The sequence below is a fragment of the Photinus pyralis genome, unplaced genomic scaffold (assembly GCF_008802855.1).
Source record: "Photinus pyralis isolate 1611_PpyrPB1 unplaced genomic scaffold, Ppyr1.3 Ppyr1.4_LG3b, whole genome shotgun sequence".
Classification (NCBI taxonomy): Eukaryota; Metazoa; Arthropoda; class Insecta; order Coleoptera; family Lampyridae; genus Photinus; species Photinus pyralis.
In genome coordinates this window covers 22717996-22736629 of record NW_022170510.1, presented here as the reverse complement: position 1 = coordinate 22736629, position 18634 = coordinate 22717996, and the positions used below count along the sequence as shown (strand labels likewise).

The 18634-nt window shown below is 34.6% G+C and overlaps 3 protein-coding genes across 4 annotated transcripts; 2 read left to right on the top strand and 1 right to left on the bottom strand.

Annotated features, from left to right (window-relative positions):
• Positions 1-212: 212 nt before the first annotated feature.
• On the top strand, positions 213-2566 carry LOC116167200 (protein CREG1-like). The gene is made up of 5 exons (XM_031482467.1): positions 213-443; positions 1639-1793; positions 1843-1962; positions 2252-2333; positions 2387-2566. The coding sequence occupies exons 1-5, from the start codon at positions 311-313 to the stop codon at positions 2506-2508; spliced, it is 612 nt and encodes a 203-aa protein (XP_031338327.1). The 5' UTR covers positions 213-310; the 3' UTR covers positions 2509-2566.
• Positions 2567-5001: 2435 nt separating this feature from the next.
• On the top strand, positions 5002-7346 carry LOC116167199 (protein CREG1-like). The gene is made up of 5 exons (XM_031482466.1): positions 5002-5237; positions 5708-5862; positions 5923-6042; positions 6980-7061; positions 7108-7346. The coding sequence occupies exons 1-5, from the start codon at positions 5111-5113 to the stop codon at positions 7236-7238; spliced, it is 615 nt and encodes a 204-aa protein (XP_031338326.1). The 5' UTR covers positions 5002-5110; the 3' UTR covers positions 7239-7346.
• A 4359-nt stretch (positions 7347-11705) lies between these two features.
• Positions 11706-15319, bottom strand: LOC116167187 (zinc finger protein 805-like). Of its 2 annotated transcripts, XM_031482446.1 has the most exons (6): positions 14947-15319; positions 14791-14886; positions 14410-14745; positions 12727-12894; positions 12363-12678; positions 11706-12317 (listed from the first exon to the last, which is right to left on the bottom strand). In XM_031482446.1, the coding sequence occupies exons 1-6, from the start codon at positions 15248-15250 to the stop codon at positions 11819-11821; spliced, it is 1719 nt and encodes a 572-aa protein (XP_031338306.1). In that variant the 5' UTR covers positions 15251-15319; the 3' UTR covers positions 11706-11818. The 2 variants fall into 2 exon arrangements, with proteins under 2 accessions (XP_031338306.1, XP_031338305.1); XM_031482445.1 differs by having other exon boundaries at positions 14791-15318.
• Positions 15320-18634: the final 3315 nt, after the last annotated feature.

Genomic DNA, 18634 nt, shown 5'->3' with positions numbered 1-18634 from the left:
CATTGGTGATGTCAAAGCAAAAGCTATTTCGGTTTAAAAAAAATGCGCTTTATCTGCACATGAGTTGTGCACAATTTATACTTGTTTCAAGATACTTTCGAAGTCATCAAGATAAATTTGTTTCGATTTCATTATCAGTTTTTGCCATTTATTTATGATCTTTGACCTGACCCACTGTCCCAATTTATCCACTTTATCTGTCTCAAAGGTTAACAATTTGTGTCATGTTCCTACATAATACATACTCAGTATAATTTATCACTTTTTACAGTGGGAAGAATTGAACAATACGTTACAGCAGTCTTTAAAAATGATTAACAAATATCTTACAGTTTTAACAGTCACCTGCATAATATCAATAAATGGAATATCTATATTTGAGGCTGGACCACCGAAACCTACCAATCATGCTTTAGTAGCAAGGGAAGTACTTCATAGTTCTGGTAAGCATGTGGTTTATTTCACATATAAGGTACCTATACTTTGCATAATTTCCAATTTTTCTACCTCCTATCAATCATTCGAGTGTATCTACTGATGTGCATAGAATCTATTTCAGTTTTTATAGCAAGTCTTTAACACTTAACAGTGGCGGTCCCAGGATTTGGTAAAGGGAGGGGTCCAAATAATAAAAGAAATCTCGCATAATGGAAATGAGATCGATACAAAATTGATGAAAAAATGGGCAATGGGGGAGGGGGAGCGGGCCCCCACTGGGACCGCCACTGACACTTGATAGTGTATAAGCTACAAAGAACAAGGTGCTATCAATGCATTGACAAAGATAAGAGTTATGATTTAATATTTAACCTCTGACCACTGAAGCTTGAAAATTACTATTAACTTGCGCCTGCGTCCTCCTGTTTAGTGCTGATACGATGTTGAAAAATGTTAATCTATTACAAAACCATGCTTACAACTTTCATAATAAGCATACTGGCAAATGACAATCAAATACTAACAAACATAAAATAACTACTACTATTTTGCAAACGTTACACGATAAATTGGCAACGTTTATATTCCAGAAATAAATTTCGCTAAAATATTCATTATTAACGAGCTCCTAGCGAGTTATAATTTTGCGATGTCTGTCCGTCTGTCCGTTAAAACGATATCTCGATAACGAATGGACCGATTATGATGTAGGTGGATTCTTTATCAAATTTGTAGACCGGAGTTGGTGAATTGGCAATATAGCCCAAAAAATAAGGAAGGCCCTTTTGACATCTCCGTGAGTTATGAACCGAATTGCATGAAATTCAATATGCGTATAGCTTTAGTCATATAAACCCAAATTCCAAAAGTTGAGCCTAATCGATCAACATTCGCAGTGCCCTTTTCGCATCTCGACCATTTACAAACCGGATTGCAAACTTTCTTATTTATGAAATCATTTAAATGAAATTTGATACATAGCCTTTTGGAATAAAGCAAATGTAACCCCAGTTTCAAAATTTGATTTTGTGCACGATGTGCAGTGCCAATTTTCTTATTTATGGAAGCAATTAAATGAAATTTTATACATATACACTTTAAATAAAAACATAACTAACACCAAGTTCAAAATTTGGTTTTGCACATGCTATAGCCATACCCAGCAGCTCGTTTTCTATATTTTTTTACACGTTTATTTAGCATGGGTATCGCTTTCGACTATTTCGACAATGCCAGACATCAAGTCGTTCCCATATGCAGGTTTAGAATCCATCGTGGACGGTATTGATGAAAAGGGAAATGGAGTACCATACTTCTTTGTCACAGCCTTAGATCAAGCGATCCTTGATATTCAAGTAAGTGTATGGAAATTCTATAGCCTGTCTAATTTAATGGAAATTTTAGGCTGATAAACGCTGTAGTGTGATGGCATCAATGGCTCAACAGGACTGGTGTGTTAAATATAATCTGGATCAAGAAGACCCAAGATGCCAACGTGTTGTATTAACTGGAAATTTTGTATGGGTATGTTCTGAATATTTAGTTTAACACTTCTATCAAAGAGTACCCTTACTCTTTGCTTCTATTTTAAAAGATTTATACCAACCAAAGTTTTAAAGGTGCATAGCAACTATTTTGTTTAAACAATGATTTAAATAGAAATTTTACTTTACTAGCAGCTCAATATACAGAGTGTCCAAGACAAGATGAGTCGATTTTAGACCTATATAATAAGAAACTGATACGAATAGATTTCTGAAAGTATCTCACTATATTTAGACTTTATGCTGTATACTGTACTTATTGTCTATAGCTTGACAACAAAACAGAAGAATACACCAAGGCCAACGAGAACATGCTAAGGAAACATCCCCAGTTTAAATATTGGCCAAACGGTAAATATACTGCATAACTAAGTACCTCTGGTACATAGTTTTAATTTTCACAGCACACGACTTCACTCTTGCGAAAATGGATATTAAACAAATCACACTATTCGACTGGTTTGGTGGAATAAAAACAATAGACCTTAAGGAATATTTTAATGCATACGATAGCAATGAAATTTGAATGCTTGGAACAGAATGGGAATGACATGAAATTTAAATAAACTGTTTTCATCCTGTAAGCTTCGTTTTCTATCACTTGAAAAAACTGTTTTTTTTGTAAGACTTTGGAAAATATATATGCAGAAAATTGGGTATGTAGTCAGGGACGTAACAAGACATATGTGCGGGCCATGGTGCAACACCAAATATAGGTACGGGTCCCCTCGGCGTCATTAAAAAAAAGTCAACTGTAACATATAGTACTAGGAATCCACCGATACTGATATTAATATTATATCGGCCGCCGATAGCTGATACATTCATATAATTATGGTGTGGCCGGGATAATCGGGAAATCCTGGAATTGTTTCTTATTAGTTTGATTCGTGGATTAAATAATTTGATTCGTAGTTTAATTATTTAATTAATCAATCCGTGAATTAAATTAATCGATCCATGAATTAAATGAATTGGACTAATAATTATATAATTAAACTACGAATCAAATTGATTAATGCGCGAATCAAACTATTTAGAAGAAATTCTAAGAAATCAAACGCCTAATTAAGTTAATCGACCCGCGGATTAACTTAATTACCTACATAGTAATCAATTTAATTGATGACGTCATCAATTAAATCAAATGTCAATAAAGCTCAAAATCGTACCAATTTTGAATTAATTTATCAAAGTCCAAATTCCAAAAAATTCCCGGAAATAATTTACAATTTACTTATTGTTCATCAAAAGAATTTTTTCTTAATTGGTAATACAGTGAAATCACTTAATTCATTTTAATGTTGGGGATACTGCACATCAATTTTTGAATTTTACCACTTTGCTAAGGCGATGTCTGTAGTTTGCTGGTGGGGAGATACAAATGCAGCACAAATAGTTATTTGTTTCATTAGTACAAAAAATGTCAGTTTTCGGGACGAGGAAGATAGTTGCTGGACGACGCGTTAGCGGAGTCCAGCAACCTTCCGAGTCCCGAAAACGCATTTTTTGTACGAATAAAACATAAAATTTTTTCTCCAACCCCCCTTACTTCAAATTATATTCGAATTTAGATTCAGTCACAGTTTCACTACTATAGTATAAGAACTTCTGCTTTCTTGTCCTCACGTGTCATGCCACTCTAGTTTTTAGGTTAACTTATTACCTATTCGTTCTTACTTCTTACTTCTCACCTCTCGCGACTTTTTAGGGAGCAAATCTTGAGGTAGCATGTTCTGCCGTTTCTATAATCTCTGGCGGAGTGCAATCCATGTCGCTATCAGTTTCAGTCATTTTATTGTATACACAATTAATATTGTTATATTTTGTATTGAAATAAAATACTTACCATACAGTTTTTTAATTAAAATTAATTGCAATTAACTTTTTCAAATTTTGAATTCAAAATGACAGATAATAGTGCAATGGGTCTGAAGTAGATGGCGTTACGCGCGACGGCGGGTTGTATACGTATTAAAATTACATTCACGGAATATCTAAATTACGTTACACATGGTTTAAATAAAAATAGCGAGCGTAAATCATTTTCAATACATGTACATACGTATAGGTAACATCATTATTTGCATTGAATATGCAAAAAATATTTGATTTGTATGTATAGAAATATCTTACAACCTGCAATGTAAAACGATGTCAATGTGACATATCTCCGTGATTGTAATTTTTTAATTGGCCAATTTTCAAGGTCAATTTCTTTTTGGTACTAGGACCAAAAGTATCCACTTTTTGTACAGTTGCCATGGTGAAAGCAATTAATCCGCAAAACGTCAATTTTAGGTACCGAACACTGTCACAAAATAGCGTCTTATTCAGGTGGTTGGAGAAAAAATTTATTGTTATAATTACTTCTATTTCCTACATGATAAAGAAATTCAAACTATCTTCTTCCTCCGCAACATTTCACGAAGTAGGTACCTACCGCCAACTCAATATTTTTATCTAACGTTACTGCATCACTATAACAAATTCTTTAAAAAGACATTGGGCATTCTAAACTGCTCTTTGCACAGGAAGGTACTTTTTCGGCGAACGTATTTTCAGTGCTAATGAAAAAGTATCCTCGTGTAAACCCTTCTAATGGCCCAATAGCCCATCAGTCCCCCGAAATCGTAAAATCGCCGGGGACTAGCGAGAGACCGAAATTTAGTCGGCGATTTGTAAGTAGGTATGCGTGTGTGAACGGCTCCATTATGACGCATTATGAATCCTCAGTTGACTGAATACAGAAATTTCATTGGTCAAAATTCAAACATTGTCCAATCGAATTTGGTAATTGTGTCAGTCAACTGAATTGACGTTCAACCCACATTCAACCTGGTCCCTCAAATAGGTACGTTAAACGATGATCGTTTTGTCAACTGCCCCTACATTCTAAAATTAGACGGTATTGTTCTCGGTATTGTTTACTGACATATTTGTTTCAGAGGATTTTAATTTTTTTGCTGCAGACTAATGTTGTGACTTGTGATCTTTGATCTGGGCAATGGCCATTATATTCAATATCTATTTCAAAGGTTAACAAGTTTGCTGCGTGTGCATATATTTAACTGCAAGAAAATTGTATCCTCACTTCTACAGAACAATTGAAAGATCTTAATAAAAAAATGATTAATAAATATCTTACAATTTTAACATACATCACATTCGTTAATGGACTATCTATCCTTGAGATTGATCCACCGAAACCTACAAATCATGCACTAGTGGCAAGACAAGTACTTCATAATTGTCGTAAGTAAATCACAGACATTATTAAATTTCACCTGTAGATGATGTTTCTGTTGCAAATTATGTTATTATGAATTATTTTTATGAACTATTTATGAGTAAGTACCTACATGAAATTTTTTTTCCTTTGATACACATTGATTAATAATTGTTCAATAAAAATATGTTTAATTATACTTTGTAATGACTCCTGTGTCTAACACTGTCTCTTCTTTTTTAAAGCAGAATACTCACCTCCTTTTTTCCTATGGAGCTGAAATGGATCGATGTAAAGACATACCGATTTGCACGAATTTTTAAGATTTTTAATCTTTAATCTAGCATGACTATTTCGAATAATCAAATATTTCTAAAGAGATTAAACAATATACATACGAATAATTAGTAAAGTTCATACACAAAAACCGTCACACGCATTATAATAGCCATGTGATAAGATAATGTTTGACTTTAGTAAAGTATTGCAAATTTAGCATGGATCGCCCTCTCAACTATTTCAACGATGCCTGCGATCAAGTCATACCCGTATACGAGTTTACAATCAATTGTGGATGGTTTCGACGAAAAGGGGAATGGAGTCCCATACTTCTATGTCACATCTTTGGACCAAGCGATAATTGACATTCAAGTATACCAATTTGTGTACAACTCAAGCTAGTTCATTTAATCCCAAGCTTAATATTTTTAGATAAACAATCGTTGTAGTGTCATAGCATCAATGGCTGAACTTGATTGGTGTACCAAATATGATATAGATGCTGAAGATCCAAGATGTCAACGAGTTACACTAAGTGGGAGCTTTGTATGGGTGTGTAATTTTTCTATTTATACCTATACTAATTATATAGCATAATTCACACCCTCGACTTTTGGCTGGACTGGAAGTACGGAAAAAAATTATTTTTTTTTCAAATTAAATTCTTAGTTATTGACGTTCAAAGTTGGGATAAAAACTTCCTAGGTACCTATTAAATAACAATAACTGATGTCATCTTTTTGTCAACATATGGATTTGACATGGCACCTGCGATTTGCCATGTTTAGATTTATATTTTTAGAGAGATGGTCCCCCACTTCGCCGTTACAATGGTTACAGTTTTTCTTCAATATCTTGGATACCAATAGGCACGATTTTTTAAAACTATTTTTCCCGCATTCTACGGTTGGCATGACACTATATAATCAACTAATATTAACAATGAGAAATGTTAGTGAAATGTCAGTAGGTACCTACTAACAAAATTTATGACTATTATCAATTATCATTGTATAAAATGTATATACAATGCTATTATTTAATTTACAACATAATTGTGCATTAAATGACCCATTTTTATTGGAGCAGACAGACGGACACTCAACATAATGGAACCGCAAAAACGGAGCCGGGAAAGTAAAAAATAAAATTAAACACGTTTTTATCTTTACTTATCATATTTGTTTTGACAAGAAAAATATCAAAATCTCCACACCATTTCTCTTTTTTCATTAGGACCAAAAAGTTAATTTTTGGTTGCCCCATACAAAATGACTACGCACAGCGTATAGTAATAAGATTCTCGTCATGAAAGATTATTTCTGCCTCATTGTTTGTTGCGGTTTAAAACATGCCTCTTATACTCTCCTTCAGATGACAGTTGAACAGGAAGGTTGAATACCTAACAATAACTAATGAGGTAGCTATAAACATTTCTGGCGAAGTGTCTGATTTTGTACGTAAAAAATTACATTATTATTAAATGTAGGTAAACAATGCAACAGAAGAACACCATATGGCACTTGATAACATTATAAGGAAACATCCTCAATTTAAAGATTTGCCCAAAGGTAAGTATATTGTCTTCTTAATCTACTAATAACGTATATAACACAGCACACAAGTTCGATGTTGCAAAAATGGAAATCAAACTAATCACACTATTCGACTGGTTTGGCGGAATAAAAACAATTGACCTTGATGACTATTTTAATGCAAACGACAATAATGAAATGTTATTGGTCTAGGTACCTATAGGTAATAGGCACAGATTACAGTAATCTGTAGTATAGGTATAGTAATGTTAGAAATATCTAAATGTCATACAGCATAATAAATCAACTTATTTAATGTTGTGTCTGTGTTTCTTCCATTGGCTTTGCTCTTAGGTCCTTCTATTCCTAACCAAAATCGGTCCTATGGTGTAACGATGCACTCGTTTTCCGCCTTGAAGTTACCATTTTTAGTGATAACTCTGTGGATGAACCCCCGGTATCTAGAAGCGTTTTAAGTTGGGCGGTTCGTTCGGAAAAGTGTCGTGTCGAAAGTATTTGTGTTAGTTCTAGGAGTTGAAGATAGAAGATGTGTTTCAGCCCCCGTTACCGTAAACAACGTTGTAATTAATTTGCCGTTTGCAACCATTCCCATAAAGATATTTCAATGATCTTTGTTGCGTCCGAAGGCTCTTGCCATTTAGAAGACGAAGACAAATTAATATTTTAGAACTCGTTATTAGACAAAATTTTACCGGCAGTGACTTTCGATATCACCGTCATTTGTAACTACCGTATTAATTTTTGATCCTTTCCGTAAATTTCTTTTGCATTCATACCGTTGATTTTGATTTTACATTAAATTTACCTCACCGTATTTACCGCTTTTACTTTTTACTACCGCTCCCTTTAATTTCTAAGGTAAGCTTTTTGCCACTTTCGGTTCCATTAATAATAAGGGAGTGACATTGTTGTTTTCATGCATTTGATGTCTCGTAAATACCGTTAATTAATTTGTGATTAGTTATGTGTTCCCGTCTCATAATGCTGCTTTTAGACTCTTCGCCAGAAGCCGATCGCCCCTGCCCGCCAGATATCTGGAGATCGTTTGTCCGACGTGTTATCTGTGGTATCCGTTTTGCAGCCAGTTCGGAAATTTGTTTATTTTATTATTGTCCAGGGGCAAGTCCGCATCCCTTGGCGGCGCTCGAGTCTGTCGTTCCGTCAGCTTCCGTTTGAGTTGGAAGTGATTTATACCTAATTTTATTGTAAATGTACAGTTTATTTATACTTAATTAAAGGTAATTTAACTAATTACACCGTTTAATTTTAAAAGTTCACCGATGGTTCAGTTGATATCAAATATTCTAATAGCCACAACAACACTCAAAAAAAGAGGAACTGGCGGGATCTCGAGAACGTAGAGTTGAAGATACATTTACAATATATGACAATATATTGCCACCGCAGCCTTTCAAAGTGAAGTGCAAATTAAGAATACTATAGTAAAATCGCTTTTGACGTATGCTTATAAATCTTTTACATAGTTCTGGTTGGGACATAAGAATTTGTATGGAATTTCAAGCCCTACCAGAAATGAGTTAACACAACTCTTTTAGAAGGTGACATTTTTATAACTTGAAAATATTTATTTTCGATATACAATCAGCCACAGCCGTCTATAATTACAAGCCGTGCTGAGAATTATGGCAACACTGCATGGTAGGCCGATTTCCTAATTCAACTTGACAGATTTTGAGTGTATTTTATATGTGTTTTGGGTGTAATATTCCTATTTACCCGTTTTAACAGAGCGAGATTGCGACAATTTGTGTTACTCTCTACGGAATGAACAGAAATTATTATTCAGGTAAGTTGCTAAACGAAATATATCGATTTGTTGTCATAACCTCTAAAGCAAACTACTCCTTACTGAACCCTTTACAAGCACTTTTATTTGTTCAAACTACCTGTAAGAAGCTCAAATATGACCTACACACTACCTGGTACGTAAGTACGGTAAGTGTTTATCGTGAAAAAATACAATTAGTTTGTATTTCAGGTATTCTAGCACGGACATGTCAAATCGATTTTCTGAAGGAACCTTTCAACTTATTCCCAAGAGTTCATGGTACGGGAATTTGAAGTCTATGGGGCTCCCCTCTTTAAAAGCTTCGTACCTAGACCCACTGGAGTAGCGACTGGCTTAAAGTCTGCCATTCCGAATCACACCTGGTCGTTGATATAACCTCGCTGATGCGCAGTGATTTACTGTCCTTTTACCGAAATTAAGTGCTCAAACGTGTGCTTCACCTCGACCTCTTTCGACAGAAGTTCATCAATTTCGGAGATCTCGATGGAAAACACATTATGATGCAGTTACCAATTTACAGCATTCCGAATTTTAAAGTCAAATAAAAATGTTATTATCCATTTTTGTAAATAAATAATATATATGCACAATTGTAAGCTGCCTAAGTATCTTTCTTCTATATTAAAACCGTCAAGGCGAAACACAGGGGAGAGGAAAATGCCATTTTTCAAGAGCAACAAGACGCCATTAAAACTTACTGACTTTCGATTTTCGAACAACGTTGCCAAACTTCTCAGCATGGCTTGTAATTATAGACGGCTGTGAATCAGCCCTGTGATGTATCAGAAACGTCAAACTTAACGTGTAGGTTATCTGCCAAAAAACGTTAATTTACGTTTTTGACAGATAATCTACAGGTTAATTTTAACGTTAGTGATACATCAAAGGACTGATTGTTGTGTAAACAACGTCATGTACGCGTTATTTCGGTTTAAACACCAAAAATAATGGCAGGACACCCTGTATACTACAATATTAGATTTTATTTAAGTGTAGAGCTGGGGGATTATCTACGAATAAGCAGAGTTGGTTTATTGTACTTTAATCTGTTATCTCGGTGTCCTTCAAATTGAGTTTTAAGTCAGTATTGAGATTTTTCTTTATAGCAGATGCCGGATGTGTACCGGGAGATATTATGTTAAGCTTCAATTTTAAAATGATTTCAGTTAGCTCGACAGGTGTGTTGTGGGTGGTGTAGTGACTAGTGATCGCAAGCATTTGTACACGGCAATCAATTCATTAGTAAGGTTAGGTACAGTTTTACATTTAAAAACACTTTAAGGGAATTACATACCTTATCAGATCGTAGATCCAAGCTATATGCGTCTTGAAAAAGACGAGTTTGTATAAAACTGGAGACGGAAAACGTAAAATAAAGCAAATACAAGAAGCAAAGTGTAACCTAAAATAACTTGAATCGTAAACTGTCAAAACGGATGTAGCGCTCAATGGTAGCGCTTTATTTCGGTGAACGCGCCCAATTACTAATTATGGCGCGGAATGTACCGCGTCGTTTTGCAGGTTTTCTATTGGCCGGCCTGAATTATTCCAAAATTAGTTCGCATATTTTCCAGGGTTTTTCTGAGCATGGCGGCACTGTACCTTGTAATTTTACTAGGTTATGAATTATGATTTAAACAGCTAAAACTGAATATTCAAAAAGTCGCTACAGAAGCTCTGAGGAAATTATTATGTCACAAATCCATAACTACATACGAAAACCCATAGTACCTACTAAAGTCACTAAATATAGAAAGTACCGCAATCCATTGGGCTCGTGTGTTAGACAGAGAACGCATGATTTTTGCCCAAAAATGGCGGAAGTTACCAGATTCTAGAACTTTAATGTTAGGGATTGTTCCACCTGTTTGGAGATATCTGTATATAGGTATTTTTATAAAACATGACAGTACTAAGGGGCACTTACGAGTATTTACTTTGAATTTTGCAACTATAAGCATTTGCTCCCTTTTATTCATAGGGGCCATTATATTTATTTTATATTTTATTTTGCTTTTATTTTTGAGTGGGCGGGGTTTCAGCCAAGGCTGCTCTACCAACCCAACCCACTATACATTTACAAATATCCATACCCGAACCCGGATTCGAACCAGGGATCCTTAGCACCACAGTTCAGCTTTAACTGAACTGTGCCACACAGGCCAAAATATCATTGTGTACCTACCTACTGTAACTCTTGTGCTTGGATGAAAAAAACACTTACCTACTCCCAAAATATGAGTTTTCATGTAATCATGAGACAAAGTAGAAAAAAAAACATTCTCTGCAGTTTCCACATAGTAAATACCTATAAAAATTCGTAGTGTTTAAATACTTCGCAATTTTAGTGTATTTTTTTAAATGTTGGTGTGGCATCATTTAAGAAAATGAATGAAGAATATAGAAGACTTACTTTTTTGTAAAGCAACATCCGCATTGTGTAATTTGTAAAGCATGGGTTCTATACCTAAACATCAATCTGGAACCGGTAAATGAAAAAAGCATTAGCACGTTCCTCAAACAATTAACATGTTAAATGCACTGCAAATGACAAATAGATTAACTAAAAGTTGGTAATAGGAGACATACCAAGGAATTAGGGGTAACTCCCTCAGCTCCTGCGAGCAGAGCCTGTAAGCATATGGAGGAACACAGGCCCATAATTACGTTGCTACAGCACTATGGTAGAGATACGAACTAGAATGAATATTACCCACACTTTGAGTGATTCCTACATGGTGGAAGCTTGTGATTATTATTCCTGTACATTGTACAACACAAGACAATTATTACAATATGATCATCTTATTATAAACTGAAATTTACACTAGCGTATCAAAAATACTAAGGAATTATTAAAAATTTATTTCAATTCAGTGCAAAATTCTTAGAGAATACTAGCTACAAACCAGTTATAACAAAGCGAAATCACAATCGCAATTTGTTAACGTTTTAATGAGTTCTACTCAATAACACTTCTCGATTGCAACTCTAAATTTTGTAGAGTTCTCCTTCGCCAATGCATTTCATTAGCGTGACTCGAGTTAGTATTCACAATAACGCTTGTGGCACCGCTTGATAATGGCAAAGGTTTTAAATCAGTGTATGTCTGATTATCCACCGGAGTAGAGGTCTCTTTTGGTTGCATGTTCGGTTTAAGTACTTCATCCAATACGTTAGGCTTACTTAGATTTAAATATTTCGGCGGTAACTTGAATTTGATATTTCTGATGATAGAGGGCGGTTTTTCAAAATATGAATCGTTGGTAAGAGGAGGTCCCATAGGAGTTAAAATTTTTTGGCAAATTTCAGACGATTCTTTTGCACTCACGTTGCCCAGTGTTTTAACGTTCGGTTTTGGAGGACTTAAGGGCGATAATATTTTTTTACATATGCTTACGGATTCTGCATAGTCATATAATTTTGAATGCATTCTTGAGGGTTCTACCTGATACTCGCGACTGAAAAGAAGATTATGAACATAGTTTCACGGGGTAAAGACTCACCTTGGAATGTTGTAATGACTTTTAAATGCCATTGTTTTAAATGCAAGCTTTACTGGTGCATTAATTACTGGAATTTGTTTGTTAGGTTCCAACTTTTCAATGGAGGGGGACGAAGTGGGCGGGGAAGTAATAACTTTAATTGCGTTTGGATTCTCTTCTAAAACCTCTGGTTCAAATTCTTTAGGGATCGACTTCTTGGTAGGTTTTTTAATAAGACTCGCCTTTTTTCCAGGGTGACTATTGCGTATGTGCCTTTGTAAATTGTCTTTTCTCATAAAACTAACCTTACACAAACTACAGGAGTAAAGTTTTGTATCTTAAAATAAAGAAGTTAACATATAAATATAGTTCACTAAATACATACCGGAGTGCACAAGCTGATGTCTATGAAGGTCTTTTGCATTCAAAAACGTTTTGGGGCATTTTAAGCAAGTGTACGGTCGAAGTTTGGTATGAATGTGATAATGTGCAGTCAATGCGTTCTTGAATTTAAATCTTTTCCCACATTCGTCACACATATGGTTTTTTTCTTCTACAATAAAAAATTACATACATATCAAACAAAGGTAGTGGGCGAAGATTGCCATATACATTCTTTTAAAATTGTTGTAATGCATATTACCATGATAATACTACACTAAATAGACACCACCTATACAATATTGGCAGTTTGCATGACAACATGCTCTAAATATTGCCATCGTAAGGATGCCCTGTGAGTAAGAAAATGCAGAAGAAAAAATCAAAATGCTCTGATTGATTAATGGTACTGTTTTTCATGCTCTGAAGATCGACAAGCTAATGAGATTGTACGTAATTTGTTCCGGATATGTTCACGAAGAGTGTGTGGGTCAGACAAAAGAAGGTAAAGATGTTTTTAGTTGTCTTGACTGAATATTTTCATTGAGTTGACATTTTGTTAGAGAATAAGTTATTCTGTTATTCTGAATAACAGTTTTGGTTGCCTATTACTTGTTATTTTTCATTGTAAATGGCAATTCAGTTCATTATCAGTACCATGTATATTGCCATTATCTGTTTTTTTAGTGCACTTTCACTTTCAAAAAATCAAAAGTGCACTTTTGCGCTCTCCATGTCTGTCTGAATCACAAAGGCTCTAGAACAACACCACTTTATACTGACTTGGTATTGGTGTTAATCGATCAGAAATTAAAAATTATTTCATGTTTGTATTCTCGTTAAGGTATGAAATGTCCATAAGGACTATTAAAATCGAGAAGACAACGACAAAGTGCACTCTTTGCCTCTTGCTCACAAGCGGCTTAACGATTTTTTGTTTTGTTATACATATATATACACTGTGTCCAAGATAAGAATGTTTATTTATGGGGATCTCCGAAACCATAGAAACTGCCACTTTTTGAGCTCTACAGGACAGCGTTGAGATATTTTTAATACAACGTTTCGTTTAGAAGAAATCATCATCAACTTTATTTTTTATATGGCCCGTAAAAAAAGTACATACTGTATTGAGGAACATTTTACGAGTACAATGATTACGGTACAAAAAAAAACAAGTTGGCAACTCTGTAGGTTCCAACAGGCTGGTGCACTGGCGCACAACAACTTAATTGTGCCATGCTTTCTGAGGTCATCAAAGGGTTTTTGAGCACACTTACACAAATTGTCATTTCTAAATACGCTAACTAAATTTTACTTTTAAACATATACGACGTATACCCGCATATACCCTCCAAATACAGCACTGGGTACAAGGAACCAGACATTCGATAATTAACTCTATTATAAGTAATACATATTTAATGCTTAATGCATACCCATACATTGAGGATTTATTCTCTTGGTTCTCTGGTAGTTCTGCAGCACTAATAGAGGAGCCACCCCTGAATTGTAATATTTTTGCTCATATTTTTGTAATTTTATGTACTATTAGAGGGTTTAGGGGATGTAGAAAGATTAAAAAAGTTTAATTTTCAGTAGCTACTGCATAGTTACCAGATATCTGCAGTATAATATTCCTCTATGCACTAAAGAAACTTAATGGTGACTAGACTCACATACTCACTTGAATGCGTTAATTGGTGTTTATTTAAATTTGATCGATTATTAAAGTGTGCTTTACAAATTTTACATCCAAACGGTTTGTCCAACGTATGAATTATGGAATGCCTTTGTAGATAATCTTTGTTCTTAAATAATTTCCCACACTGCTGACAAACATACTGTTTAGTTTCCAAATGCACTAATTTGTGCCTGTTTAATTTATTTAAACATGTAAAACTTTTAGCGCACATCATGCAGGTATGTGGTTTCTTATTGGAATGTACAAGTAGATGAATTTCCAGATGGTATTTGCTAACAAAGCCTTTGTTACATTCGCTACATTGTAGAGGTCTTTGTCCTAAAATAGAAAGATTCACCAACATATTTTTGGGCAGAACCTTACCTCCGTCACAATAACTGTGATAATTGATGTGCGATTTCGTTTTAAACGATTTATTACAAATGTTGCACTTATAAGTAGTTGGACTCGTCGATATCACTGACACATGATTTGGTAAAACTAGTGATCTGTAACTTCTTTTTGGGCTTGGTAACTTACCACTTTTTTTCAATGGGGTTTTTTGCGTGGCAGGATTAGGTTTACAGTCTTCCTCACGTTTGCCGACAATAGCTGTATTTACCTTATTGCAGGTTATCACTCCGGTATGATTATTTTCACATTTTATAACGGACTCAGTGGTAGTCTCCTCTTTCAGTGGGATGGTATCGATAGCACACATTTTGCATTGCAATTCATCTTGAAGTAAACACATTCGACATTTCTTGTGTCCGCAGGCATCTTGTACTAGTCTCACCGACGGGGAAATGAGAAAATTGTTACACTGTGGACATTTTATTTCCATCACGGGTGGCACAGATGATTATTTATTTATTTGTGATGGTTAAAATACCGTAACCTAAAAATAAGCAAATTATTTGTCATCGTCTATCAGCTGATCTCATATGGTCTGTGGTTTTATATACAGGTTGGTTAGAACATTTCCTTACCTTGTGGCTCACTTGCGATACTTAGTTGTAAAAAACGCTACGACCTGAATTACAGTAAGGAAGGATCACAAAACAAAATACTACAGATAATTACACAATAGTATAGTATTCGTGCTGACTCCTGATTTAGAGGAATGATGTTAGAGTTTTTTTTGTAATAGCATAATACAGCTCCACCAAGCAAACAAGTCCCTCGGAAAATATGCAAACTAATTTAGAAATTTCGTGGCGGGAAAACGTTAAGCCAATACCAACAACGCAGGCGTGTACAGTCCGTAAAAAATGTGACAGTGACACATTTATATATTAAATGTTTATAAAATGCGCTTGTTGCACCAAGTTTATCCGTACGGCAAGAAAAGAGAAGCAAACCTCTGCAATTGTGCATTCCGAAGCCAGAAATGTCATTAAAAGGGTCGTGGAATTCTTTGGCAAAGAGAAAGCTGCCGGTGTGTACATATTTCCTTTGGGAAAGGGAGCATAACTAGCTGCTGCTGCGACCGGCAAACCAACAAAATTCATAACCCAGATTAGGTAATGTGCATTTCATTAATATTCCTCTGAAATAAATACATATTGTTATCCTGTAGATCGAAGTCAAACTTGCCGATGATATAGGACATGGAAATTTTCATCAAAGAAGCAAGGAAGTGCAACTTCCTACAAAATAACATTGGATAATTCTGATTTACGCGTCTTGAAGAATGAAATTTACATGATCCATAACAAAGTCTCTACAATCAATAATTTAGTTAATAAAATGAAGAAGAAGATTGGCTGCATTGAAAGTAAAGATCACATTTTTTGACGAAACCTACATCCATCCATTTTATGGAGTGCTTGCTAACAAAATATGAACCTGGTGTATATAAAACTGACTGAAGCAGGATGAAATCAATTGAAATGAATTGAAAATGCACATCTCATCATCAATTCGAAAAGTATAAGTCTGGATACGACATAATCCACATTAAGAGATTGGAAGAATAAATGTGGCAACGCCATGGATTGTTAGATGAAGCTGTAGAAAGTTTATCTTTCACGGTAATCACTGGCACGTCAGGCGAAGGTTCTAAAATCAGTGAAGAGGAAAGTGAGGGATGATACTGTTTAATTAGTTTTAAATACACACTGCTTTGTCATTAGTAGTACTTAGGTAAATTTTGTTATTTTGGGTTGTAATTATTGTACTAAATTTCTTTCTCCAGTTTTCAAACGTAGCTGCATTAAAAAAATGACAAAATAGAACAAGTTTAAATTTCCCGCCAAACACTATTGACACAGACTGTACTTCTAAAATACAGCGACACCAAACAATCGCCTTCTTGACGGACTTGTTTGCTTGGCTTGACTGTATATGGCATTGCATTTATAAACGACAAAGAGTAACAGTATTCTTTGGTAATAAGTAACCTACAACATGAGGTATTAAATTGTCAAAACTTATGAGGCTGTCTGAAACTCTACTCAGAAATTTTACCAAGAAATAAATGAAATATCGAGTTAATTAATGAAAATGCTGTCTGTATTGCTCGAAATATATGCCTCCACCATTATAATCAATGCTTGCACGCCGTGAAACATTTCCAATGTGTGTGTTAGATCTGGATGGCGGTTTTTTCAAGGGGGTGACAGTTTAAGGGATAAAATGTCACATTTGATACAAATTAATAATTTAACAGGTATTATCGTATTCTACATGCTACATCAATGCCATTGATTTAAAAAAATTACTTCGTAGATGTAAAAAAAGCTTGACTTTATCACAAGAATTGCAGTTTTTGATATCTCACAAGCAACAATCAGATTATAATATACAGTAGAAGGCAGACGTGAATTAAATTGTAAAATTTGTCCCGCGTGATAATCATTTGGTCGTGCCGCACTTTTTTACAATTTTATGTAAAGCTGATTATGATATTGTTCGTCAGACAGACAAATAACGCACCCACAATAGGGCCCTTCTATGTTTTTTAAAATGGGCTAAAGAATTTTTTGAAATTTTTATTTAAGTATCATTTCGAGATCATGGTAATATTATACAAAACTTTCCTTAATGAAGTAGTAGAGTAAACCTGACATTGACGGTAACGAGATCTACGTTTTGATAACCATCACAATTATTATTATCATATAACCCACACTTCTGATACCGAGTTACAGAGCTGGGAAGTAACTAAAATTTAAGTTACTTTCAAGTAACTAAGTTACTGTAACTTAGTTACTTTTGAAATAACACTAAAAGTAACTTGTAACTTAGTTACTTTCTAAAAGTAACTTATAACTTTTCCAATTTCAGAGGAACTTAGTTACTTATAAAGTAACTAAGTTACTTTCTGGTAACTAAGTTACCTAAAAAGAACTTAGTTACCTACCGAAAAGTTACTTTTTATTTATTATAAAATTATTCCTCAAAATACCTTGTAGATCTCACAAGCGTTTAAATAATGTCAATAAGAAAAAATAGTCCTACTTATAATTTAATATTGAGGAGATGATAAAAGGTAGCAGCGGTAAAGTGCAATTTTTTATCTCTTTGATATATTATGTTAGGAGTAAATGTAGTAAGATGTTCGAATGCGACCTACATTGATATTATAACTATCAGGAAGCGCGGTATCCCCTTAACAGTTTGTGACCATGTGCCAACTGCCCGCCGCTAGGAGCAGTTCGAGTCGTTTGAAAGTCCGTGGCGATCGAAAGTGAGCGTTAACATGTGAACCATTAAGATGGCAGCAATTACAAACCAGTTTATGTTTGACCAATGTCGAATATTTTCCATTCGTGTAAATCGTCAGATGTCAGGAAACTGCCGGCAGTGTTTTTTGTGTATCGATTGGACATGGCTTTTATAAAGTAGGGATTGGAATGTTTCTTAAAAAATAGATCCCTTAAGAAGCATTGCGTAAATTTGTAATGTAAATAATAATACATTTAGACGAACGAAGCTTGCAGTCCTTGTCCTTGAATGAATGCAATTTCATACATTCTATTCACAGGCAGTAAAATAGGCAGGTTCCACATTTTTACTGAAAGCGGGAGATTTTGTTATTAAAAAACGATCAAAAAAAATTTTAAGGCAAAATATTGTCCGTTGCAAGCAGGCAGCTACATCATTTCCACATTCACATTTGATAACTAAATTTCGCGAATCAGCTTTTTTTATAACCATGCAGCATTGTGCACAAATAAATCAGTCCCAGTTTACGTGAATTCGTATACCTACTAGAGCTGAGCGA

What these genes read in the sequence shown, in the direction of transcription:
- LOC116167200 (XM_031482467.1), top strand. Translation starts at nt 311, where the DNA reads ATGATTAACAAATATCTTACAGTTTTAACAGTCACCTGCATAATATCA. An exon ending in GGAAGTACTTCATAGTTCTG is followed by an intron (nt 444 to 1,638) that starts GTAAGCATGTGG and finishes ACGTTTATTTAG; the next exon opens with CATGGGTATCGCTTTCGACT. An exon ending in AAGCGATCCTTGATATTCAA is followed by an intron (nt 1,794 to 1,842) that starts GTAAGTGTATGG and finishes TGGAAATTTTAG; the next exon opens with GCTGATAAACGCTGTAGTGT.
- LOC116167199 (XM_031482466.1), top strand. Translation starts at nt 5,111, where the DNA reads ATGATTAATAAATATCTTACAATTTTAACATACATCACATTCGTTAAT. An exon ending in TAAGTGGGAGCTTTGTATGG is followed by an intron (nt 6,043 to 6,979) that starts GTGTGTAATTTT and finishes TATTAAATGTAG; the next exon opens with GTAAACAATGCAACAGAAGA. An exon ending in ATTTAAAGATTTGCCCAAAG is followed by an intron (nt 7,062 to 7,107) that starts GTAAGTATATTG and finishes TATATAACACAG; the next exon opens with CACACAAGTTCGATGTTGCA.
- LOC116167187 (XM_031482445.1), bottom strand. Translation starts at nt 15,250, where the DNA reads ATGGAAATAAAATGTCCACAGTGTAACAATTTTCTCATTTCCCCGTCG. An exon ending in ACACCAATTAACGCATTCAA is followed by an intron (nt 12,895 to 14,409) that starts GTGAGTATGTGA and finishes TTTTTATTGTAG; the next exon opens with AAGAAAAAAACCATATGTGT. An exon ending in AGTCATTACAACATTCCAAG is followed by an intron (nt 12,318 to 12,362) that starts GTGAGTCTTTAC and finishes TCTTCTTTTCAG; the next exon opens with TCGCGAGTATCAGGTAGAAC.